Raw genomic sequence first — 27,898 nt, 5'->3', positions numbered from 1 at the left:
TCTCCCTCTCTCTACCATCTCCTTCTCTCCTCCACATAAGATCGCACATAATTTAAGGGGGACGCAATTTGGCGTCTTTGCCCTTGGCACGGGTTGATCTTGCCACGGCACTGATCTACCTAGTAGAATTTTGTTTTAGATAAGAGTTTACCTTTTATTATTTTATAACTAAAGTTCTCACAAAGTTAGTGGTGCTTAACAGATAGGGATCAAAATAATACATAGCCGACACACACACTACAGATCATAAAAACAAAATACCCTTCTCATTCATCCCTAAATGGCTTCTCCATACTTGGATAACCCCTATTTAAAATGGAACTTTGGTCAAGAAATACATTTAAGCAATCTGCCTGGATTATAATATAACCTCTGAAAATATATACTATTCTTGCAAAAAAATGGTGGTTCAGCTGCATTACACTCTTTGTTGTCTATGCCCCTTCCCAGGAGAGAATATACAGCAACCTTAAAGCAGAAGTATGAGGTTTATATTAAAAAAAGCACCCACACCCACCTCTATGTTGCAGCATTGGTGTGATGCTGCAGCTGTCCTACATTGGCACTAAGCCTGGGCTTCCACTATTGCCAACACAGACATCCTATGTGATTCGCACCGCATTGCTGTGCAGATCACATGCGATGTCTGTGTGATGCAAATTCAGCCATACAGTTTGTATTGCTGAACTCGCATTGCATTCGCAGGAAAATGCATCAGGAACCTTTTTTTTCATGCACTGGAATCAGATCACATGGGTGTTCACACTCATGCAATCCGATTGCTGTCCGAATTCACAGCTCGCACTCAGATCTGCAAACTGATCTGAGGGTGTCATTAGCTTTGTATTGACACCCGCAGCAGTTTGCAGGGGGCAGTGAGAACTGCCTGTGAGGGAGATGTGATGTGGGAACCCGCACTAGAATTGCACTGGTTCCTGCATCGCAATAGTGTGAACCCAGGCTAAGACTGAGAACTGGTCAATCACATGACCGCTGATCACTCACTTCTCAGTCTGCTTAGAGCTGTCTGCTATGCCTCACTTTGCAATTCCAGATCTCCCTGGAGTGCTGGGCTGGGGAGGGGGCAGATACAGCTAGTTCTGGCCTCCAGCTGTGCGCTGAGAGGCGGAGCCAGCTGTCAATCAGACATATGGGGGATCCCGACAATAGTGTCAGAAACCTTCCAGAGCCTGGAGCAGCACTGCCACATAAGCTGACAGTGGGCAATAGCCCAATATAAGCTGACTCTGGGTCACAGGAGAACAAAAGTAAGTATATTTCTGTGACGCACAAGAAAAGTATTTGGCCATACTTCTCTTTTACTATTCCCAGCATCTGTGAGATGCCAAAAATGCGTTGTTATTGCCTGATGACATCACTTGTTACCTGATTGCAGACCTACCCAGACTAATACAGTCATGGCCAGCCAGGTGCTGCTTGTAGGCAGCCAATTGAAGTCTATCAGAATGTGTGGCTTCATGGACACATCCACTCATCCTAATGTGACAGGCATGTGGGGGCAGTTGAGTGACATACTGTCTGTGTTCAGGGCCGATCACCTGCACCCAAACACCTGTCACATTAGGGCGAGCGGCTGCCTGTCCTAATACAATTCAATGGGCTGCTTGCACACAGTATCTGGAAGTTAGAGACGCTTAAAAATATAGCCCAGTCACATATAGGGGCACCACCAATCATGTGAGCAAGGCCTTAATGTAATAGTACTGTGTATCATAAACAAGTGTCCTGATTTCACCCTGTTCTTGCTACATCTAAGTACTGCTGTCTTTGTTTCATCCACTTCTTGTCCAAATGCATCCATTCCGGTGATTTCTTAGGGCAGGTTTCCGGATAGTGAAAATGGTGAACCATGCTGGCCTAATAATGTGTGTGGCCACTTGTATGCTTCAACACATAACCGTGTGAAAGGGTAGCAATGCAGAGCACACCTGGGTGATGAGTATAAAGCATTGTGATGTTGTAACAGTTTTACAACAGTTTTGCAAAGATTGAGTTATAGGAAGATGTGTTATATATATTCATATTGGCAGTTTCATGATGTCACACCACTTCCTCAAATTCAGTGTTTCCAAAACTGAGCTCATCATATACCCCTACAATTCTCTCTGAATAACATTACCACTTATTGACCTTACTTGTTGCCCAGAATGACCATTTCTATTCTAACTGTTTATACACCTAGAAACATGCCCTGATTATGTTCCAGAAATATCAAGAGTCTTTCTGACACCACAGCCTATGTCTTTTGTATTCATTCCTTACCATATTATTTAGAGAACAAAATCACTAAAAACATACCACAATTTACCAGCAGCCATTGGGAACACAAGCAATTTCCTGTAATTTGTAAAAGTCAAATGACTTAAAGAGGAAGTAAAGTAAAAAAAAAAAAACGAGAAAAAAAAAGCCCTGTAAAGAGAAAGGCATAATGAGCTAGTATGCATCGCATACTAGCTCATTATGTAGTACTTACCTTAAAACGAAGCCCCCGCCGTGCCGCCACCTCAGCGACAGGACGGCGACATGTCCTGCCGTCCCGCTTCCGGGTTCGCGTCCTCCGGCCATCTGATTGGCCGGAGGCGCGATTACATCACTCCCGCGCATGCGCGCGGGAGCCGCCGTTCACGGCACTGAGCTCTGAAGGAACGGCACAGGTGGCCGTTCCCTCAGAGCGCCTGCGCCGATGATGTCATTGGCAGTTTGCGCTGTAAATATCTCCTAAACGGTGCAAGTTTGGGAGATATTTATAGCACCTATAGGTAAGCCTTAATATAGGCTTACCTATAGGTAAAAGTTATACAAGAGGGTTTACAACCTCTTTAAGCTATAACTAAATTGAGAAGTAAAACATCAGAGTCCATGATGCCAGAAAAAACTAACAGGGACCAATCCCCCCCCCCCTCCCCTCCTCCTCCATCTCTATCTCCCTCTATCTCTCTCTTTTCTATTAAACACTTAATCACATAATTTAGTTAGGGCAGACCAGGGCCATGATTCAGGTAGGCAGAGGTGGTGGCTGCCTTGGGCACCTAAGCAGGAGGGGATGCAAAAAGGGTAGGACCTGCAAACTATGCTGCTAGTTCACAGCTCATGGAGATGGGGAGGGCAATTTAGCCTTTTAACCTTGGGTGATTTTGTCCTGGCACTGGTGAAAACCCCTCTCCCTCAAGAATCATTATTAAAGGTGGAGTATCACCAGAACTTGAAAATGCTTCTTGAATCCCTGAGGGTATCCAGTTCACATAGCCCTTGGTCCTGTTCTGGTGTGTGCAGTGCTTTTCAATTAAAAAGAAATGTATTTTCTGTTTCTACTGTGGTTCCAACCCCCCACTGAAGCCCAATGTATGAGTGTTCCTATGGTGGAGTTAAAGCATAGCACTGAAGCCACCTCCCCCTATTCATTCTGACATCTGCAGTCTACCTGTCAGGATCTGAATCTGAACCTAGGACCACTGTTCCATCTAGCAGTTACTCTTCTTTCTATGCCACCTCCAGTTTCTGGTGAACCTTGAACTCCTTGCTTCTTCCTTGAACTTGCTTTTGCACTTCCTGTTTGTTAGATTTTTGTGCTCTTCTTCAGCCAATTTTTTGCTCCTTATCTTTCTACTGCCGTCCCTTACTTCATTACCTCTTATTACAGACTTTTGGTCTGTTCCTTGACTATGCTTCCACTTGATCCCTACCTGCAATCATGTGTTACTGACCTTTGGCTTATTTACTAACTATATTTCTGCTTGATCCTTACCTGCTACATCTGCTATTAAACTTGCTTGCTTGCTTTCTGTTGGGGTGATTCTGAGGACCACCGCCTGATACTGGAACACAGTAAAACTCATCTCCCCCATCAGGAGCTTTTGTAAAGACCAGCTAGTGCTTAGATCCTGTGCCTCGGGTAAGCCCATGCCACCTGCCAAAGGAACATGTTTGTGCATTATCCTGCTGGTTTCTGTGTGAACCTTAACTATTGGCCTCCGAGCCTGACCCCTGAAGTTGACACTACCATCTAATCCTCCAGGCCTGTGCTTTTTTTGCCTTACCCCTTTGCCATCTTCAATCTTCCTTGTATACAGAGGAAAGGCTGAGTCCAGACCTGCCTGCCAGCTACCAGGTATTCTGGGGAGAGAGACTAAAGTACTAGTTGGCTGCTTGTGTTGGGAATGACTGTTCGCTTGAGATGAGCATCATCATTCACAACAACATAAGCCCACTACAGCTACTACTATAGTTTCTGTCCGGATAGTAGCAGGCAGGTGGGTCTGGACCCAGTTTTCTGATATAAACTAGAGTACTAGCTAGTGAGTGTTGTTGTGGGCTTGTTTTGTTTTGAATGATGATGCTCATCTCAAGCGAACATTTTCCTCCAGCGCGCTGTAATTCACAAAAATACAAGCAGCCAGTTGGTACTCTAGGCTCTCACCTGTAAAGTAACTTAGGGCCCCTGCAGAATAAATTAATCTTGCTGACCTCTCACATGCTTTAAAATCCTGTCACCTGGCAACTCTCAGAGAAGGTGGAGATGGTTTTTTTTTCTGGCTTTTTTCTGTATTTCTTCTGCTCTATGTATCTGATAGTCAGACCGTGTTGGAGAGGGAGGGTGCACTCTTGACCACACTTGCTCCAAAACATGGCATGGATCTGAACAGGACTAATTGCTTTGTGTACTGGGCCCCTTGGGTAATTTAAAAAGCATTTTTAACTTCTAAAAGTGCTTTTCTTTTAATGACAATAACACATTTACACTTTGGCCCCTGATTGTATTTCCAGTGTACTATTTCTATGTTAAATCTAAACGGAGAAATAAGAGTGCCTTTTCTGATTTCATACAAGTAAGTATGTGGTTGCTTTTAACATTCAATGATACATGAATGTATTAGCAATTTCTTCATGGGTTATCTTTAATTACACTAAAATAATAGTCCTAAAGTTAAAAAAAAAAAAAAAAAAAAAACATGCAAGCATTGCATTTACATTTGTATTAATAAAATGATTTACTTATATTTACCTTTATGAGCACAAAGTTACAAAAATATGCTACCTGGTATTTTACAGTATGTTGGGGAACTGTGAAAACAATTTAATAGATGTTCTGAATTGAGGAAAACTGTGCTATGTTATGGTTAAACTGTATTAAGGATGAAAAAATACACTTATGTCCTTTATAACTAGGTCTCCTACCTCATATATTGATCTACACATCTTCTCAGGTTTGCCTTAGAGCACCCTAGATCCTCTGCTGCACAAATACCAACCTGCTTTCTTGAGAGCTTGGTCCTGTCCCCTTTCAAGCCTCACTATTGAGTAGTGGCACCATTTATCTTATGAGGGCATAGAGATTAGTGAGGTTTGGGATTGGCTCTAGATCAAGAGAGCTGGTTAATATTTGCCGAGCAGGTCACCTTGGGACTTGGGGTAACGAGGGGTGGGAAGATCTTTAGAAAGTTGGACTAGGTATTTTGAGAAAACAGAAGATGGCAAAAGAGGACAGAGCAGCAAAAGTATGAAAGCATAGATTGGTCAGCATTGGAGGAGGGCATGCTTGTAGGGTAAGTGGGGTAGTGGCATAAGCTTTCCTACTTTACTTTCGCTTTAAAGAAACATACCATAGCAGACAGGCTTGAATGGACCATAATTAATGATGAACAAAGATTTGCTTCACGTATTTTATAAATATTTTGACTTTCTTTCTAGTAAAAACAAAGTTTCCAGAAAGTATATTCCTAGCATTTATCAAAAGGGACCTAGCTGAAACCACATCCTAAAATTGCAAAAAAAGCAGGTGACTCCGTTTCATACATTTGCAAATATATTTGGTACTTGCACACAACTTTCAACGTGCCTCTGGAAATGTGGTCTAAGTCTTCGATTACATTGAATCTGACCTTGAAATTGTGCAACTTCACTTGAAGCCGTACGATTTCAAAGTTGCATGTCAGTGCGACTTCAGGTGCAACCTGGAAGACATCTGTGTGACTTCATGCACAGATGTCTATGCAAGTTGCACCTGAACTTTAAAAAATATTGCAGGGACTACTTTCAAAATGGGTGGAGTCAGAGTCGCACCAATTTGACTGCTTCTGTTGCAGCCAATAGGGTGTGACTTGTCATGCGATTTGAAACGATCAAATCGCATGACAATTCGCACGGTTGTGACCGGGACCTTAATGTAATCTACAGTATAACCCACACGGGGAAATGACTGAGAGCAAAGCTTGCCAGGAGTTTATTCCAGACTCCCTGTAAAGTTCAGACCTACTAAAGAAATCTGCAGACATATTGTAGATATTAGCCTAAAAAAAACTACAAGAGAAGTGTTAGCTGACACAATAAAGCTATAATTAGAAAATGTACAATAGAAGATATTCACTTCAAGGTAAAAAAAAAAAAATCCATAGCATAAATGACTTCATTTAAGTTTTTTCTTTTCCACTTATAAAGGATATTTAATTCTAAGGTGAAGTCTGATAGATAGAGGTACCCACTGAATTATTATATCACTTAGGACCAATTCACATTAGGAACTGCGTGTGAATTGCATAGGAATGCTGCGCGGTTCCTGTGCAATTCACATGCAGTTCTGTGCCGTGCGATTTCAGCCCCATTATTTGGAATAGGCAAAAATCGCACCACACGCAACAACCGCATCGCATGGTATTTTTGTACCATACAAACTAGTGCGGGTCAGTGCGGGGAAAGGCACTGCATTTGCAACCTGGGTCTGGGGTGTCATTAACTTTGAACTGACCAGCAGATTGGCAGGGCAGTGCGATTGGAATGCAGTGCAGGAAGCCACATGGGAAAGCGGCTCTCCCGCACTGCATTCTAGTGTGAATGGGCCCTTAAAGATTCTGGCAGCAAGATTTTCATGTCATTATTCCTAATTTTGTTGACACTTACCTTACAGTCTTACTCCTCTGCAGAATGGGTGCTTTTACATCTTTTGTTGCATTTTCCATTATATGAAATAAGAGAGGTTAGTTACCTAGAGTCAATGAGAGACAATAAAAACTGCTGGTCAATTTAATCCTCCAGAATGTACAAACGCTAAAAAAGCAGTTTTTTAGCAAGATGCCCCTTTAAAAGGGATCTCCAAGAATGGTTCAAATTCATCCTCAAAACCACCCTCTCCTCCTAGATCATGTCCAAGCATTTTTATTTTACATAGTTTGTAGCAAGAAATCACTTTTATTATTCCATGTGACTTCATTACCAGGCTTGTACATTTTTTTTTTTTTTTTTTACAGTGGCTGCTGCTGGAAGCAGGGATCAGCATGGTGCTTTAAGTTCATTCTTATAGATGTGGGCATGCCACTAAGAACTACATTTCCCCAAAACCTACACATAGTATGGGCAGGGTCTCCTGGGAGTTAAAAGAGAAGTTAGGGAATATAAAAAAATTAACATACATACTCACCTAGGTGGATGCAGCATCAATCCGATGCTGCATCTGTCCCCCGCCACCTCGAAGACCAAGAACTGAGTGATCAAAGACTGCTGACCACTCAGTTCTTAGTCTTCACTGAGTAGTACACTCCTGTGATCCATAGGAGAAGCGGGACCAAAAGAGCTTTGGCCCTACTTCTCTTTTAATCACCAGTATTTTTTTGCTGGGAAACAATGCATTGTATACATGAGGAGAGAGACAGAAGTAGTGTTGTCAGCCTACAACAGGAAGTAAGGAGCTAACCAGGCATTTATTTGTACTTGCAGCATTTTTAAAGCAAAAAAACTCCAAAAACATGGGGAACTGTGCATATTTTTTTTTTTTTTTTTTTACTTTAAACCCTGTTTCTATAATCATGTTTCAAAGTTGTTTTAATTATGTATGTGAAAGGCACATTCCACTATTAAAGTGCCTCTTTCGAAATGAAAAGCTCTTTGTTTGGGCACATTTTGTTAGTGCTATTTAATGTTCATCAAACTTTACCTTAAAATCACTTTTGCTCTTGTTTTGTCTCAGGTCAAAAAATTTGGCATTGAATTCATCAAGCACAAAATGTTTAAATTTGGATAGTGGTCAAGACCCTGAAAATTCAGACATTGTTGGTCTAATGTCTTTTTCACATATGTTTCTACGTCAAGACAATGAGAGATTACCATCTGGCTCCAACATTGATGAATCCCAAATGGGAAAAGCTTCAGAATTAGTTCAATTTAAACACTGTATTGAGACAAAAGGTGAACTGGAGCCAGAATATCTTGAAAGCCAAAAAGGGGTAATTAAGAAACTTCATAAAGAACATGATACACTTTTTCAACATTTGAAGGATAATATAAATGAGTTAAAAATCTATGTTACTGAAATGGGGAAGAAAATTCCTGTGCCTGACCAATGTGTCATTGAAGGTAAGAAGCCAAATTGCTCTTTTTATTTTAAATATCTTGATACATCAAGTAATAAGGTTTATTTATGATGTGGGATGCACAAGTAATGCCCCGTACACACGTACCGATCGGCCGATTGTAGGCTTGTTAGTATGATGCTTCCGACAGCCGACAGCGCATTTTCGGCCGAACAGAATCTGTCGTGCAAGCATTAAAATTTTTGTTGGCCAACACCAGAACGGCCGATTGTTCGCCAATCAGTACAGATTTTGGCCAACAGACAGCAGATTTGCAAGACTGGGCATGCTCAGAAAAGAAAAAAGACAAGGAAAGTTAACCATCACATGACATCACTTCTGCAGTCGGCTGTTGTTGGCCGACAAAATTAGTGTGCAGTCTTTTGCAGTTTTCAACAGACACGACAGCCCTGGACAAAAGACGGCCGATCGTTCGGCCGACGATCGGTACGTGTGTACGGGGCTTAAGAATCATCTTCACTTTGCCAGTAGGAAAAAAGATCCAGATTTCCTATGAACAAGCTTCATGATTGTCTATAAAAGTAAGCTTCATTGACCTTGCTTGTGGGCTTAAATCCTGCAAAAATAAAGTCAGTTTTGTGGACCAAACTTACACTGCCATAAATTTACCTAGCAATAACGACAACATTAATGAATGTGAACCCGCGCAATGGTCTGTGAACCCTTTTCAAATGTGTTTTTAATTAGGCTGCTGCTGCGTTGATGGTTAATAAACCTAATCGGATGATATTTGGTAACTACAGCGCTGCCCTATTAAGGTGTATTAAACATTAAACAAAGCATTCATCTAGTATAGTACCAAATAAATTCTAAACATTAAATAAGTGCTGAAAAAACAGAAGACTAGAAATAAAGTGCTGACAGTAAAGTGCTCCATGCAATATTGAATCAAACAAATTGTCCATAAGCATAAATATGTCCATAAAACCTTGGTGAATCTTGCTGCAATGTGAATCCAAAATGGTGTGCTCCCCTCCTATCTGCTCTCACTCACTCAACTGTATATACAAGACAGGCTCAGACTATATATACTCCTTCCTCCACTCCTTCCACGTAGTGATGGTAAACTCTTAAACTTATCCAAATATATAAATGTGTAATCCCTCCTTATCACCTCCTTGTCTCATCCATTTCACTCTCCAAGTATGAACCACCGTTGGTTTTCACCATGAAAAGGACAGGAGAATATTCATAGTGTAATACTAATAACTTTTATTGGTATTGAACACAATTGATCTTACATAAAAAGATCAATAAAAAGCAAAAAGGTAATCCAAAAACCCCCTCAGCGTGTTCTCATGTAGCAGATACTTGTCACTGATCGACCTCACTTGACATGTTTCGCCTCTCCTACTGGATGTCTTCAGAAGCTAAGTCGGTCAATGATAGGTCTATATTTATATATGCGGGCTAAGTGTCCTCCCACTACACTCAATTATCCTCCTTCTACACCTACGAGTACTGATTTCCTGGTAGGTCACTTCCTATATAAACAGGAAGTGACATCAGCAATCTCCATCTTGGTACACCCCTCTATGTCCTGCGCTGCTACCCTCCTGTATACACAGAAAGTTCAGCAACAGCATCCAGATTGGTACACCCAAAACTCCCAAAACTTTGCTGATTCTGTTCTGCTTAAGACCGGGCTACAGAACGTGACACAAACAACTATCTGTGTCCTGCATTACTTTACTTCCCATATACACAGTGTATGACATTAGACGGTCTTTTTTAAAGTGCCCCCCCCCCCCCCAGGCCCCATTAGAGTCTACAACATAGTCTAATGGGAACTGGAGGGGGACTCTTTCTAACAGAGTCCCTTAGAGACTACAAAGGAGTCTAATGGGACCTTGAGGGGGTCTATCTAACAGAGGCTCTTTCAGTGTCCATTATATAGTCTGTTAGAAAGAGTCCCCTTCAGGTCCCATTAAAGACTACAAAGGAGTCTAATGGGACCTGGAGGGGGGCCTCATTCTAACAGAGTGTACAGTGAACACCTTTATTCACTCTGGTCCTTACAGGACCCCCTCCTTGTGCCATGACTCTCATCCCTGCCCCAACCTCTCACAAAGTAGAAATAAAACTGGCACTGCGTAGCGCTCCTCTTACCTTAACTATGGGCACTGTAGCTGTGGCTGGCTCCCACATTCTCTGTGACTGGCTTCTGCATTCTCTGTGGCTGGCTGGCTCCCGCATCCTCTGTGGCTGGCTGGCTAGCTTCCGCGTCCTCTGTGGCTAGATCCTGCATCCTCTGTGGCTGGCTCCTGCGTCCCCTGTGGCTGGCTCCTGTGGGTGACTGGCTGGCACCCTGCTGTGGCTGTCTGGCTCCTGGGTGTGGTTGGGTCACCGTGGGTGGGTGACTGGCTGGCACCCTGGCCCTGGTGTGGGTGGGATTACAGTAGGTGGCTGCCTGGCTGGCATGCATGCCTTGCTGTGGGTGGGTCACCATTGGTGGCTGACTGGAACCCTGGCTCTGCTGTGGGTGGCTGGCTGGCACCCTGGCCCTGCTGTCGGTGGGTCACCTGCATAGGTGGCAGGCTGGCTGGCACCCTGGCTCTGGTGTGGCTGGCTGGTGTGTCCTCTTCTCTTCCACCATTCTGGGCACTGTTTGCCAAGGCGAGGGAGGGAATTGGTGGAAGGTTTGCAGCAGTACGTGGAGGTGCGCGGCACAACTCGTAATGACATTGCATGCGTATGTGGGTCTTCTCTGTGCCCATTTTGGATTCTATGTTAGAAAGAGCCCTCATCAGTGTCAAACAATGCATCTCCACCAGTGCCCATTAGTGCAGCCTCACGAGTGCCCATCAGTGCAGCCTCACCAGTGCCCATCAGTGCAGCCTCACCAGTGCCTATCAATACAACCTCACCAGTGCCCATCAATGCAACTTCACCAGTGCCCATCAGTGACACCTGATCAGTGCCCATCAATGCAGCCTCACCAGTGCCCATCAATGCAGCCTTGCCAGTGCCCATCAATGCAGCCTGAACAGTGTCCATCAGTGCCCATTGATGCAGCCTCCCCAATGCCCATCAGTGCCCATAAATGCAGCCTTACCAGTGCCAATCAATGCAACCTCACCAGTGCCCATCAATGCAGCCTCACCAATGCCCATCAGTGCCTATCAATGCAGCCTCATCAGTGCCTATCAATGCAGCCTCACTAGTCCCCATCAGTGCCCAACAATGCAGCCTCATAGGTGCCCATCAATGCAGCCTCAGCAGTGCCCATCAGCGCAGCCTCACCAGTCCCCATTAGTGCAGCCTCACTAGCGCCTATCAGTGCAGCCTCACCAGTGCCCATCAATACAACCTCACCAGTGCCCATCAGTGCAGCCTGATCAGTGCCCATCAGTGCAGCCTGATCAATGCTCATCAATGCAGCCTTACCAGTGCCCATCAATGCAGCATCACCAGTGCCTGTCAGTGCCCAATAATGCAGCCTCACCAGTGCCCGTCAGTGCCCATTATTGCAGCCCCACCAGTTCCCGTCAGTGCCCATCAATGCAGCCTCACCAGTGCCTGTCAGTGCCCACCAATGCAGCTTCATCAGTGCCCATCAATGCAGCCTCACCAGTGCCCATCGATGCAGCTTCATTAGTGCCCATCAATACAGCCCCAACAGTGCCCATCAATGCTACCTCACCAGTGCCGACCATAGAAGCATGTTCAGTGCCCATACATGCAGCCTCATCAGGGCCCATCAATGCAGCCTCACAGTGCCCGTCAGTGCCCATCAATGCAGCCTCATCAGTGCCCATCAATGCAGCCTCACCATTGCCCATCAGTGCTTATCAATGCAGTCTCATCAGTGCCTGTCAGTGCCCATCAATGCAGCCTCATCAGTGCCCATCAATGCAGCCTCACCAGTTTCTGTCAGTACCCATCAATGCAGCCTTACCAGTGCCCATCAATGCAGCCCCACCAGTGCACATCAGTGCAGCCTCATCAAAGCCTATCAATGCAGCCTCACCAGTGCCTGTCAGTGCCCATCAATGCAGCCTTATCAGTGCCCATCAATGCAGCCTCCCCAGTCCTCATCAGTGCCCATTAATGCAGCCACACCAGTCCCCATCAGTGCCCATCAATGCAGCCTTACCAGTGCCCATCAATGCAGCCTCACCAGTGTCCATCAATGCCCTTCAATGCAGCCTCACTAGTGCCTGTCAGTGCCCACCAATGCAGCCTCACCAGTGCCCATCAGTGCCCATCAATGCAACCTCATCAGCAACCATAAATGCAGCCTCACCAGTGCCCATCAGTACACATCAATGCAGCCTCACCAGTGCCTGTCAGTGCCCATCAATGCAGCCTCATCAGTGCCCATCAATGCAGCCTCACCAGTGCCCATCAGTGCCCATCAATGCAACCTCATCAGCACCCATCAATGCAGTCTCACCAGTGCCCATCAGTACCTATCAATGCAGCCTCACCAGTGCCTGTCAGTGCCCATCAATGCAGCCTCACCAGTCCCCATCAGTGCCCATCAATGCAGCCTTACCAGTGCCCATCAATGCAACCTCCCTAGTGCCTGTCAGTGCCCTTCAATGCAGCCTCACTAGTGCCCTTCAGTGCCCATTAATGCACCGAGGTCTGTAGGGCTTTCGGACCACAGCCGAAGTGCCTGACCGGTAAGTTCTCCCCTGGTCACTGGGTTATCCATTCTCGAGGGAACATTGGTGGTTGTGACTCGGCTGACCAGGGGCAAAGTTTAAGCAGTAAATTATAATTATGGGGTGGTCCTAATATTGGGTGCAAACTGTTACATTTTTCAGCCAACAGTACATGATTCACCCAGAAACCAAATCCAGGGGGGAGCCTCCTTGAACCAAAGGTAAAGGTAAAATCAAACCTTATCCCTTTTATAGAGTCTATTTAGGAGTCTGTAGAGAAGATGCCTGTATGTCATCTGAGCAGTAGAGAGACAACAGCTCAATTTTCTCGCCCTTTTTTCTTTTACTACTATTGCCAGATTTCACCACAGATATGTGGTATTCAAAGAAAAAAAAAATAAAGTTACAACAACATATACATGTTGTGATTGCTGCTTGTAATAAAGGGAGGAGAGATAGTGCATATGATAATGATAATGTCCAAGTACCACAGGAGGAGTCAGAAAGGCCTACAGTTGTCAGTTGGGAACTGATGTTTTAGAGTGCTTGTTCTAGTGCTTGATGTATACATGTCAGGTTCATATGTTAAATCTTTAAAAATTTTGTCTTTTTATGGGAAAAATGTTTTATTTAAATGGACAGACTTTTATATTTGTAAAGTGAGGGGAAAAAGTATTTGATCCCCTGCTGATTTTGTATATTTGCCCACTGACAAAGAAATTATCAGTTAATAATTTTAAAGGTAAGTTTATTTTAACAGTGAGAGACGGAATAACAACAAACGTGTCTTGTAGTTGGCCACCAGGTTTGCACACATCTCAGGAGGGATTTTGTCCTACTCCTCCTTGCAGATCCTCTCCAAGTCATTAAGGTTTCAAGGCTGACATTTGGTAACTCAAACCTTCAGCTCCTTTGTGTAGTTCTAGGCTGATTCCTCACCATTCCCATGATCATTGAAATTCCACGAGGTGAGATATTGCACGGAGCCCCAGAATGAGGGAGATTGACAGTTATTTTTTCCATTTATTGTTTCATTTGTGAATAATCGAACTAACTGTTGTCACCCTCTCCACAAGCTGCTTGGCTATGGTCTTATAGCCCATTCCAACCTTGTGTACGTTTACAATCTTGTCCCTAACATCCTTGGACAGCTTTTTGGTCTTGGCCATGGTGGAGAGATTGGAATCTGATTGATAGATTGCTTTTGTGGACAGGTGTTTTTTATACAGGTTACAAGTTGCAATTAGGAGAACTCCCTTTAAGAGAGTGTTTCTAATCTCAGCTCATTACCTGTATAGAAGACACCTGGAAGCTACAAATCTTGCTGATTGATAGGGGATCAAATACTTATTTCACTCATTAGAATGGAAATCAATTGATAACTTTTTTGAAATGCATTTTTCTGGATATTTTTGTTGTTATTCGGTCTCTCACTGTTAAAATAAACCTACCATTAAAAGTATAGACTGATGATTTCTTTGTCAGTGGGCAAACTTATAAAATCAGCAGGGGATCAAATACTTTTTCCCTCACTGTTTATTCTGGCAAACAGGATGAGACTTACAATTTTACTGTGGCATATAGACATTTAGTAAAAGCTATGGTATGAAAAGGTAATAAAATACAATATAAAATGTCCCATAACCCCTGCACTCCCACCAGTATCATAAAGTATGTCGGATGTATGTCATCTACGAATTCTGTTGTAAAAATAAGCTTTTCATGGGTTTCTTATTCACAGCCTTTTGTCTGGCAATTGTACACTTTTCTCTGTGATACTGTTACAATGTCAAACCTTTTGATTTTGTACAGGAAAGAGGGAAAAAAATCAGGGTGACTGTTGGTTTATATCATAATATAGAAATCAGAAAACAGTAATAGTAGTCTTGGCAAGCAGGACCACATACGATTTAGAGTGTAGGTCATGTTTTATTTATTTATATTGGACATATAAAGCATTATTTGCATTCCTAAGGTTCTACCAATGTAGGCCATTAGCTGATCTATGTAGAATTGTGGCTACATAATCTTCAAGTGCTTATATAAGTAAAACCTCCCTTACATAGCAGATTCCACACTGTTATTGATGGGTGGACTTTTTATGTATTCAACTTCTATATAATTATTTTTCTCAGATAGGGGTTTCTTCCCATACCAAACTTTTCATCGACTGGCTTTATTCTCAGAAATGTCCATCTACAAAGGAGTAGCTTCTTTTTGATATCCCTAATCATATTAAAAATAGAAAGAATCCAGAAGCAGAACATCCAATTAAGACTATTTTCCTTGTATGGTATTTGTAGAATTTAAGACTTTTTCTCTAGAAATTGTTATTAACTTTCCCATTTCCCATTATTTCTTGATCCTCAAAGTGAACATTTTAGATAACATTCAGTAAGAATAAAGGCATGCAAACCCCAGACAATAAAAATTAGGAAATGGAGCAGGCATGTATCTAATTTACTGTGTTTTGCCAAAGTGAGCAAGTGAGTGAAAGATTTTGTCATCTTTTTAAAAGTGTCCAAAACTAACTGTTTTGGATATTTGCCTTTAAGTAAATATTTCTGTTTCTTTCTTTTTTTCCAGTAAGTATCCCATACTATCTGCATTTTGGTCTGCCAAACAAGGTTTCCAAATATGGTCATCTTATTTATATATTGTTTCAATGAGTCTGGAAACATTTCAGAGCATTTCCACTACTGTAATTTCCTGTAAATTTCTCCAGTAAATGTATTATAGAAATGTTTAACTGATGCACATGACTCACTGCAAATGTATCCAGCAGCCAGGAGGTACAAGGATTACATGGCGAAAACTAGTCTACTTCATAACTGACGATAGCTGAATGATTATTTTTAACTGCTTTTAATTATACCGTTGCAGAATGAAAGATAAGCCAAATCAAATAGCCGATAAAGTGTCTGCTATTTCAGAATTGTAATTTGCCCAGTGATGGATGTTGAATTAATCCTTACATTTTTTTCTAATAGGTCAGACATACAGACAGAAGTCTTCTGTATTGCAATTTATTATATATTAATTGCCACTATCCACATATACAGTATTGAGATTTTTCTATGGACATAGAAAAATTACAAGAATTATTAAAGCAGAACAGTTTTATGATATGCGATGTGTACAAAAATGTTAACTATAATAATGTATACCCAGGGGCGGAGTGAGAACCCTCAGGGCCCCCGGGCAAAATAAATCAAGTGCCCCCTTCCAGGCCCCACCCATGTTCTGCCTCCAGCCACACCCTTGCCCCACCTCTAGCCACACCCACATCCTGCCTCCAGAAGAAGGGGAGGAGAGAGGATGTGTGTCTGCTCTTCTCCCTTCCCTCTATCTGGCGGCACCTGCTATGCCAGGCCCAGACGCTGGAGATGGGCAAGCGGCGCTCAGGATACATAGTGGAGGAAGGGGGCACTATAACGGGGTGCAGTATTGCCAACCCCCCCTGAATTAAATTTACTGAGAGGGTGTCCAAAATGTACAAGACAGAGCCACATGATATTTACTAACAGAGCCACATTTTTTACAAACAATTAAAAAAATTACATAAAATGGCTAATTTTATTGCAAAACAGTGCAAATATCAATATTTAAGTTATATATTGTGTTAATCGCACATGTTACTAGTGTGATTAACAATGTGTTTTAGGTATAACAAAAGGCCAAAAACATCTCCATTTATATGAAGGTCAGGTTAATAAAACCCAACACAGGGTTTTCTTTTACAGTGTAAGTGGGAACTCTGTGGACCCTGAAGTAAAATAAAACATTGTGGACCCTGATGTAAAGGAGAACTCTAAGGACTCTGATGTAAGAGGCTTTGCTGTGGACTCTGGTGTAAAAGGAAATTCTGATGTAAAAGAGTCTCTGGTCACCACAGCCCCCTTTACACAAGAGTCCACAGAGCTCTCCCTTACTTTACTGTCCACAGAGACTGCATATAATGCACAAGAGATGGTCAGAGACTGCATACATGGCACAAGAGATGTTCAGCGACTGCGGACATGGCACAAGGGATGGTTAGAGACTGCATACATGGCACAAGAGATGATCAGAGACTGCAGACATGGTACAAGGGATGGTCAGAGACTGCATACATGGCACAAGAGATGGTCATTGACTGCATACATGGCACAAGAGACATTTAGAGACTGCATAAATGGCACAAGAGATGGTCAGTGACTGCATACATTGCAAAAAGATGTTCAGAGATGACATTTATGGCAGAAGAGACAATCAGAGACTGCATATATGGCACAACAGATGATAAGAGACTGCATACATGGCATAAGAGATGGTCAGTGACTACATACATGGCACAAGAGATGGTCAGTGACTACATACATGGCACAAGAGAAGATTAGGGACTGCATACATGGCACAAGAGATGGCCAGAGACTGCATACATGGAACAAGAGAAGTTCAGAGACTGCATACATGGCATAAGGAACAGTAAGAGACTGCGGACATGGCACAAGGGATGGTCAGAGACTGCAGGCATGGCACAAGGAGCTGTCAGAAACTGTGAGCATGGCACAAGAGACAGTCAGAGACTGCAGGCATGGCACAAGGTGTGGTCAGAAACTGTGGGCATGGCACAAGGGACGGTCAGAGACTGTGGGCATGGCACAAGGGATGGTCAGAGACTTTAGGCATGGCACAAGGGGTGGTAAGAGACTGTGGGCATAGCACAAGGGGTGGCCAGAGACTGAGGGCATGGTACAGTGGGTAGTCAGAAACTGCGGACATGCTACAAGGGGCGGGCATGGCACAAGGGGCGGTCAGAGACTGCGGGCATGGCACAAGGGGCGGTCAGAAACTGTAGGCATGGCACAAGGGGCAGCCACAGACTGCGGACATGGCACAAGAGGCTGTCAGAGACTAAGGGCATGGCACAGGTGGTAGTGAGAAACTGCGGGCATGTAACGCTCCTGCGTTTTCTGTATGATGTGGATTTTCAGCTGCAGAAATATTCTACTTCAGTAGTCATGTAGAGAAACGCTGAGACACCAATCCCAACTCCCAATGACTCATCATGTGTGGATGATCTCAATTCAGCAAGTAAATACACACACTCAATAAGATGTTTCCTAGAGTGACTTATGTATATAGTAACACAGTGATGATAGGCTGAAGAGACAGGTTGGGTAGAGATGGTAGATGACAGACACTTGAAAGGAAATGTTCTTGAAAGTAAGATAGTAATAGTCCTTAGTATGCAGAGCTAGATAGTGTAAGCTTTAGTATGAAGGTTATAGAGGTTTCCCCTGTGGGGTACTTATCACTAATAACAATGTAGCAGAGGAGAGGTTCGGCAAGAGCGGATGATCCGGTAGCGGGATACAGGGATCAGCGCAGCGTGGTTCCGACAGCGAGGTATGCTTGCAAGCATGAGAGCTTCAAGACAGGTTAGCATCAAGGCACAAAGCAGTTTGAACGAACACATGTGAGTGAGAGCCGGCGATCTAAATAGCCATCCAGCTCAGTGATGACAGCATCAGTCTTAAAGGTGTATGCGCACCTTACCAAAAGAGAATGGTGGGGCGCATACACTTATGAAAGAGTAATTAGGGTACCCAAAGGTACCAGAACATTACAGTACCCCCCCCCCCCTTAAGGCCGGCTCCTGAAGGCCTCTGGAGCTGGTTTGTCTGGGTACTTCGCATGAAAATTGCGGATTAATCTAGAGGCATGTATGTCAGAGGTGTTTAGCCAGGTGTCGTCTTGGGGCCCATAGTTCTTCCATCGAACCAAGTACTGAAGTCTTCCTCTGTGGATACGAGAATCCGGAATCTCTTTTATCTCATATTCTTCTCCACCTTCAACTTGTACAGGAGGAGGAGGTGGGATAGTAGGCCTTATTCCTTGGTCAGGAACATGGGGCTTCAGTAGCGACACATGGAAAATGGGATGTATTTTGAGGTCTATTGGCAATGTAAGCTGTACTGCAGCTTTTCCAATAAGTTTCTTGATTGGGAAAGGTCCCAAGAACAGAGGTCCAATCTTTTTGCTAGGGATTTTCAGTCTTAAATTTTTTGTTGAGAGCCAAACGAGGTCCCCGATAGCGTACTGAGGAGAAGGTCTTCTGCGAAGATCATAGTACTTCTTTTGTTGACTATGAGCGTGTGCAATGGTAGTATTAAGCAAACCCAGAGAGTCCTTTATTTGGGTAAGATAGTCTGAGGCTACTGGGTTATTTGAAGGAAGGATGCGTGGTGGAAGAATAGAGGGATGAAACCCATAGTTCAAGTAGAACGGACTCTGCTTGGTCGTACTGTGGGTTGCGTTGTTGTAGGCAAATTCTGCCAGAGGGAGAAGATCCACCCAATCATCCTGTTGGTAAGAAGTGTAACAACGTAAATATTGCTCGATGCATTGGTTGACTCTTTCAGTCTGTCCGTTGGTCTGCGGATGGTAAGGAGAAGTGAGCTTCCGCTCGATCCGTAGTATGTGACATAGTTCTTGCCAGAACTTGGAAATAAATTATGATCCACGGTCAGACAGAAGAGTTTTTGGGATACCATGTAACTTAAAGACATGTTTCATCAGGAGTTCTGCCGTTTGTTTGGACGAAGGTAGTCTGCGAATAGCAATGAAATGTGCCATTTTTGTCAGATGGTCCACTGACACTAAGATGGTATTAAATCCTTTGGAAGGAGGCAATTCCACTATAAAGTCCAAGGACACAACTTCCCATGGAGTTTGGGGTATTGGTAGACTGCATAGTAGACCGGATGGTCTCGTAGTGTCAATTTTGGACCTGGCACAGACATTGCATGAAGAGACGAATTTTTGTATAGATGTTTTCATGTCAGGCCACCAGAATTGCCTGGTAATCAGATTAAGAGTCTTTGTCATACCCATATGTCCTGCCATAGGCACATCATGCGATAATTCCAAGATCTTGGTGCGTATGGTAGGTGGTATGTAAAGTTTGTCGTTGTAGTAGAGGAAGCCTTCTGCATCAGTATTTAGTTGTGGTGGGGGTGAATCCAAACTTATACCATGCAAAACCTCTTCCTTCAAGGAACGGACAACTCCAATAATGCGTTTGTGAGGTATTATAGGAACGGAAGGGATTTCAAAGTAGTTTTCTTCAGTTAGTCGTGATAGTGCATCCGCCTTTTTGTTCTTATCTGCAGGTGTGTAGGTCACTAGGAAATTAAACCTTAGAAAGAATAGTGACCATCGTACCTGTCGGTGAGAGAGAGTTTTGTTAGTCTGAAGATATTGGAGATTTTTATGGTCCGTGTATATAAGTATTGGTAATTGGGTGCCTTCGAGTAGATGTCGCCAATTCTCCAGAGCCAATTTTATAGCAAGCAGTTCCTTTTCACCCACGGGGTAATTTATCTCTGGACTGCTTAGGGATTTAGAAAAAAAGGCGACTGGATGAAGTGGTGAAGTGTGAGTTGGTCGTTGGGAGAGTATTGCTCCTACTGCCATGTTTGACGCATCTACTTCCAGAATGTATTGGAGGGATGGGTCTGGATGGCGTAGTATGGGAGCAGAAGTAAACCTTGTCTTTAACAGGTAAAAAGCTTTATTTGCTTCATCTGACCATTTGAATGGTTTTTTAATGCTAGTGAGCTGTGTGAGGGGTCTCACAATGGCAGAGAAGTTTCTGATGAACTTCCTGTAGAAATTCGAAAATCCAAGGAATCGCTGTAGCGCCTTGCGTGTGGTTGGTATAGGCCAATCCTGAATGCAGGATATCTTACTCATGTCCATCTCGATTCCTGTTTTGGATATGATGTAGCCTAGAAACAGTACCTCTTCTTTATGAAACAAGCATTTTTTCAGTTTCACATAAAGGTTGTGTGCAAGCAATCTCGATAATACTAGTCTTACATGTCTTATGTGTTCAGACAGGGATCGTGAATATATAAGTATATCGTCCAGATATACCACAACACAGACATCTAGTAAGTCTCTGAAAATATTGTTTATAAATCGTTGAAAAACTGCAGGGGCGTTGCATAGCCCGAATGGCATTACAAGATATTCGAACAATCCGTATCTGGTTCTGAATGCAGTCTTCCACTCGTGTCCATCACGGATTCGAATGAGATTGTATGCTCCTTTCAGGTCCAATTTTGAAAAATAGGTAGCTCCACGCACCTGCTCAATGAGCTCAGGGATAAGCGGTAGAGGATAGCGATCTTTTATTGTAATAGCATTCAATTGCCTATAGTCGATGATAGGCCTGAGACTTGAGTCCTTATTGCGGACAAAAAAGAGTCCTGCTGCTGTGGAAGAAGTGGAAGGTCTAATAAAACCTTTCTTCAAATTCTCATCCAAATAGTCTTTGAGATGGGAAAGTTCATCCTGTGAAAGAGGATAAACATGACCGAACGGCAATTTGCTATTTGGGAGTAGATCAATGCTACAATCATAGTCTCGATGGGGAGGTAGTGCTCAGACTTGTATAAAGTACTCGAAATTTCTACTTGAGTAAAAGTACAAGTGCTCGATCAAAAAATTACTTGAGTAGAAGTGGAAGTGCTCGCAGAAAAAGTTACTTAAGTAGAAGTACTAAAGTATTCAACATTTTTTTTACTTAAGTATTGCAAGTAGTTTTTTCAAAAAATTTGCTACTTAAGTACTAAAAGTAAAAAGTACCAGTAGTTTTGAAAAAAAAATTCTACTCAAGTACTGAAAGTAGAAGTACAAGTACTGTGTTATGTAGTTATTAAAGAAATAAGTCAAAAGTTTGAACATCATATTGTTTTTATTATTTCAAATGATTTATTCAAATGATTAACCTGTGTTTGTTAGTAGTTTCTTGATGCACTTTAAGCGCTGTAGCACCATTTATTTGTTTGTTTCATATTTTCTTTTTATTGGAAAGATTTGGTATAGCAGCTTTTATTATACAGCCTTTATTTTCGTATGCGCTGATTTACAAATGACATTATACACATTTTTTTGAGCTTTATGCAACCTGCCATCTACTGTTCTGGCACTGGTAATTTTTTTAAAAGTAACGAGTAACTATGCAGCACAAAAAAAAAATACTTGAGTAGAAGTATCGAAATCATCGAAAAAATGTAGTGAAGTAAAAGTAGAAGTAGGAGAAAAAAATTCTACTCTAGGAAAGTACAGATACCGCATTTCGGTACTTAAGTACAGTACTTAAGTAGTTCTACTTCGTTACTATACATCTCTGGTAGTGCTTGAGCATTTTTCTCAAGAAAAACCTCAGAGAGATCCTGATAACATAGTGGTGCAATCTCATCTGTCACCACAGACAGGATCTTCCCGAAAGACGGGAGGTTACACGTACCCTCGCAATAGCAAGAGAGGAAGGCCAGGGTCCGTTCCTTCCAATCTATGGTTGGTTGATGTGTGTGCAACCAGGGAAGTCCCAACACAATGGGAAAGTGGGGTGAAGGTATTAGATCGAAGGTAGTGGTCTCCATATGAGACCCGTTAGTAGTGACTAGGAGTGCCTGTGTCTGATCAGTGATCGGACCAGAGGATAAAGGAACACCGTTAATAAGACTCACTGAGACAGGTTTAAGTTTAGAAATAATAGGAACTTTATTTAAAGCAGCAAAACGTATGTCAATATAATTTCCACAAGATCCTGTGTCAATCATGGCCTTAGTAGTAATCCTGTTCTGGTCCCACTGTAATGTTAAGAAAACAGAAAGGTAAGGGTTAGTGATTGAAGTTGTCAATCCCCCTAGGAGGACATGTGAACACTCACCCTTCTTTTTGTAGACTAGGGGACAGACGTTTATCTTGTGATCCGGGGATGCACAGTACAAGCAGAGATTACCAGATCGTCTTTTGGCTCTTTCCATAGTTGATAGAGGTGGGCGTATGGTTCCTACCTCCATAGGAACGGGGTCAACGGCCGAAATCCGAGAAGAACTGGATAATGGCATTCCCATTTTCTCAGCCTTTCTTTCTCGTAGTCTTCTATCTATGGTGATACTGAGTTGTATCAATGCATCCAGGGTTTTTGGCAGATCCGTTCGGGCGAGCTCGTCCTTAACGGCCTCTGATAGGCCAAGCCTAAATTGGGTTTTCAGAGATGCATCATTCCATTCTGAATCAAGGGTCCATCTCTTGAATTCTGCGACAAAGTCTTCTACAGGTCTCCCACCTTGTTTCAAGGATCTTAATTGAAGATCGGCAGTACTCTGCCTATTGGGATCATCATATAGGCTAGTGAGTTCTGCTAGGAACAAGGCATAGGAGTTGAGAAGCTGGTCGCTTTTCTCAAAAAGAGAGTCTGCCCAGGCCCGAGGATCGCCTGTTAGGTAAGAAATAATAGTACAAACCTTAATGTGATCAGTAAGGTAGGTACGGGGTTTTAGCAAGAAAAGTAACTCACATGCGTTTTTAAATTCGCGAATTTTTTTGCGATCGTCTGTAAATACCAAAGGAGGATTTATTTTGGGTTCAGGGGACTGAGCAGTGGTAAGTTGTGTCAGTCTAATTACCTGCTGCGACAGAGCCTGATTGTCTTCTTTTAATTCAGCAAGTGCGTGTATTAACGCAGTTACTTGCTGTTTTAATTGTGTCATCTGAGTGGTTATTTCTGCTGAATCCATTTGTGGTTCGTTCAATCTGTAACGCTCCTGCGTTTTCTGTATGATGTGGATTTTCAGCTGCAGAAATATTCCACTTCAGTAGTCATGTAGAGAAACGCTGAGACACCAATCCCAACTCCCAATGACTCATCATGTGTGGATGATCTCAATTCAGCAAGTAAATACACACACTCAATAAGATGTTTCCTAGAGTGACTTATGTATATAGTAACACAGTGATGATAGGCTGAAGAGACAGGTTGGGTAGAGATGGTAGATGACAGACACTTGAAAGGAAATGTTCTTGAAAGTAAGATAGTAATAGTCCTTAGTATGCAGAGCTAGATAGTGTAAGCTTTAGTATGAAGGTTATAGAGGTTTCCCCTGTGGGGTACTTATCACTAATAGCAATGTAGCAGAGGAGAGGTTCGGTAAGAGCGGATGATCCGGTAGCGGGATACAGGGATCAGCGCAGCGTGGTTCCGACAGTGAGGTATGCTTGCAAGCATGAGAGCTTCAAGACAGGTTAGCATCAAGGCACAAAGCAGTTTGAACGAACACATGTGAGTGAGAGCCGGCGATCTAAATAGCCATCCAGTCTGGCGCTCAGTGATGACAGCATCAGTCTTAAAGGTGTATGCGCACCTTACCAAAAGAGAATGGTGGGGCGCATACACTTATGAAAGAGTAATTAGGGTACCCAAAGGTACCAGAACATTACAGGGCATGGCACGCGGGGCGGTCAGAGACTGCGGGCATGGCACGCGGGGCAGTCAGAGACTGCAGGCATGGCACAAGGGGTGGTTAGAGACTTCCGGCATGGCACAAGGGGTAGTCAGAGACTTCCGGCATGGCTTAAGGGGTGGTCAAAGACTACAAGCATAGCACAAGGGGGGGGGTCTGTCACTGCGGGCATGGCACAAGGGGTGGTCAGAGACTGCAAACATGGCACATGGGGTGGTCAGAGACTGCAGGCATGGTAGAAGGGGTGGTCATAGACTTCGGGCATGGCATGAAGGGCAGTCAGAGACTGCGGGCATGGCACAAGGTGTGGTCAGAAACTGCGGGCATGGCACAAGGGACGGTCAGAGACTGTGGGCATGGCACAAGGGATGGTCAGAGACTTTAGGCATGGCACAAAAGGTGGTAAGAGACTGTGGGCATGGCACAAGGGGTGGCCAGAGACTGAGGGCATGGTACAGTGGGTAGTCAGAAACTGTGGACATGCTACAAGGGGTGGGCATGGCACAAGGGGCGGTCAGAGACTGCGGGCATGGCACAAGGTGTGGTCAGAAACTGCGGGCATGGCACAAGGGACGGTCAGAGACTGTGGGCATGGCACAAGGGATGGTCAGAGACTTTAGGCATGGCACAAGGGGTGGTAAGAGACTGTGGGCATGGCACAAGGGGTGGCCAGAGACTGAGGGCATGGTACAGTGGGTAGTCAGAAACTGTGGACATGCTACAAGGGGCGGGCATGGCACAAGGGGCGGTCAGAGACTGCGGGCATGGCACAAGGGGCGGTCAGAAACTGTAGGCATGGCACAAGGGGCAGCCACAGACTGCGGGCATGTCACAAGGGGCAGCCACAGACTGCGGGCATGGCACAAGGGGCGGTCACAGACTGCGGGCATGGCACAAGGGCGGTCACAGACTGTGGGCATGGCACAAGGGGCAGTCACGGACTGCGGACATGGCACAAGAGGCTGTAAGAGACTGCGGGCATGGCACAGGGGGTAGTGAGAAACTGCGGGCATGGCACAGGGGGTAGTGAGAAACTGCGGGCATGGCACAAGGGACGGTCAGAGACTGCGGGCATGGCACGCGGGTGGCCAGAGACTGCAGGCATGGCACAAGGGGTGGTTAGAGACTTCCGGCATGGCACAAGGGGTGGTCAGAGACTTCCGGCATGGCTTAAGGGGTGGTCAAAGACTACAAGCATAGCACAAGGGGGGGGTCTGTGACTGCGGGCATGGCACAAGGGGTGGTCAGAGACTGCAAACATGGCACATGGGGTGGTCAGAGACTGCAGGCATGGTAGAAGGGGTGGTCATAGACTTCAGGCATGGCACGAAGGGCAGTCAGAGACTGCGGGCATGACACAAGGGCAGTTAGAGACTGCGGGCATGGCACAAGGGGTGGTCAGAGACTTCCAGCATGGCTTAAGGGGTGGTCAAAGACTACAAGCATAGCACAAGGGGGGGGTCTGTCACTGCGGGCATGGCACAAGGGGTGGTCAGAGACTGCAAACATGGCACATGGGGTGGTCAGAGACTGCAGGCATGGTAAAAGGGGTGGTCATAGACTTCAGGCATGGCATGAAGGGCAGTCAGAGACTGCGGGCATGGCACAAGGTGTGGTCAGAAACTGCGGGCATGGCACAAGGGACGGTTAGAGACTGTGGGCATGGCACAAGGGATGGTCAGAGACTTTAGGCATGGCACAAGGGGTGGTAAGAGACTGTGGGCATGGCACAAGGGGTGGCCAGAGACTGAGGGCATGGTACAGTGGGTAGTCAGAAACTGTGGACATGCTACAAGGGGCGGGCATGGCACAAGGGGCGGTCAGAGACTGCGGGCATGGCACAAGGGGCGGTCAGAAACTGTAGGCATGGCACAAGGGGCAGCCACAGACTGCGGGCATGGCACAAGGGGCGGTCACAGACTGCGGGCATGGCACAAGGGCAGTCACAGACTGTGGGCATGGCACAAGGGGCAGTCACGGACTGCCGACATGGCACAAGAGGCTGTAAGAGACTAAGGGCATGGCACAGGGGGTAGTGAGAAACTGCGGGCATGGCACAGGGGGTAGTGAGAAACTGCGGGCATGGCACAAGGGGCGGTCAGAGACTGCGGGCATGGCACAAGGGGTGGTTAGAGACTTCCGGCATGGCACAAGGGGTGGTCAGAGACTTACGGCATGGCTTAAGGGGTGGTCAAAGACTACAAGCATAGCACAAGGGGGGGGGGGTCTGTGACTGCAGGCATGGCACAAGGGGTGGTCAGAGACTGCAAACATGGCACATGGGGTGGTCAGAGACTGCAGGCATGGTAGAAGGGGTGGTCATAGACTTCAGGCATGGCACGAAGGGCAGTCAGAGACTGCGGGCATGACACAAGGGCAGTTAGAGACTGCGGGCATGGCACAAGGGGTGGTCAGAGACTGCTGGCATGGCACAAGGGGTGGTCAGAGACTGGGAACATGGCACAAGGGGTGGTCAGAGACTGTGGGCATGACACAAGGGGCGGTCAGAGACTGCAAGCATGGCACAAGGTGCAGTCGGAGACTGCAGGCATGGCACAAGGTGCGGTCAAAGCCTGCGGGCATGGCACAAGGGGTGACCAGAAACTGAGGGCATGGCACAAGGAACAGCTTTTACAGTAATATTCTCAGCCAGTTTCTGACAGCAGTTTGCATGCTCTACCTTCCAGAGATGGTATGGAGAACTCTTCATCTGTGGTGGGACCAGTGCCACTGCACCCCTCCCCCTGGTCTCACTCGTCTCCTGGCTCCTCTCCCTCGTCTCACTCAGCTCCATGCTCCTCCCCCTCATTTTGAGGCTCCTCCCTTTTGTCTCAAACGGCTCCTCCCCCTGGACTCACTTGGATCCAGGCTCCTCCCCCTCATCTCCAGGCCCCTCCCCCTCATCTAGATTGGCTACATGCTCTTCCTCGGGCTCCCCCTCATCTCACATGCCCTCCAGTTCAGTGGCCATGGTCTGTGTGGTGCTGAACTGGAGGTGTTCCTGTCCCTCTCTCTGCCACCGCCCAGATGGAAGGAGGGATTTTTTGTTTCAGGATCCAGTGATCCATGCTTTGACGGCTAAAGAGAGGGGGGCGGAGTCTTCTAGCCAAGGCTGACTCTCTGCCTTGCATCTGGCGCAGGAGTGAAGTAGGCAGCGCCGGGCCCCTCCTCCCATGGAAGTAGGGCCGGCCGCAGGGCCCTGATAGCCCGATGTTCTCTCTGAGACAACATCGGATGAATTAATTCTGTACTAGGTGGCGGGTCCCCTTCCTGGCCGAGCCCTTGGACCACATTTGAAGGCAAGACCACTCAGTCCGCCCCTGTGTATACCTTATGTCTGGTTCACTGCTGTGTAATGTAAAAATCATTTTCATTAACACTCAGGAAGTACAGCTTGCTTCATACCTCCGGTGCTGTGGGAATGGGAGCTTTTGCCGTCACACAGAAAAGACATCCTGTCAATTATGCTCCATTTCCCCTCCCATTGCTCCCCCTGCCCATTCACAAAGTTCCTGTTATAGCTGAAGGGTTTCACATGTACTGTTTCTTTAAGGCTGGCTCCACCCAGGAGTGATGACAAGGGTCAAGGGGCAGAGTGGCCATC

At 44.9% G+C, this 27,898-nt stretch overlaps 1 protein-coding gene across 2 annotated transcripts in view; it reads left to right on the top strand.

The window, feature by feature from the left end:
* Positions 1-27,898, top strand: part of VEPH1 (ventricular zone expressed PH domain containing 1) — a 761,239-nt gene that overhangs the window by 420,448 nt on the left and 312,893 nt on the right. For both annotated transcript variants that reach the window (XM_082249205.1, XM_082249204.1), the window contains exon 9: positions 7,979-8,364. In XM_082249205.1, coding sequence (XP_082105331.1) covers positions 7,979-8,364 — 386 coding nt within the window. The remainder of the gene's footprint in view (positions 1-7,978; positions 8,365-27,898) is intronic.

The sequence above is a fragment of the Pelophylax lessonae genome, assembly GCF_965119305.1.
Source record: "Pelophylax lessonae genome assembly, chromosome: 3".
Lineage (NCBI taxonomy): Eukaryota > Metazoa > Chordata > Amphibia > Anura > Ranidae > Pelophylax > Pelophylax lessonae.
This window is presented reverse-complemented; position numbering and strand designations above follow the sequence as displayed.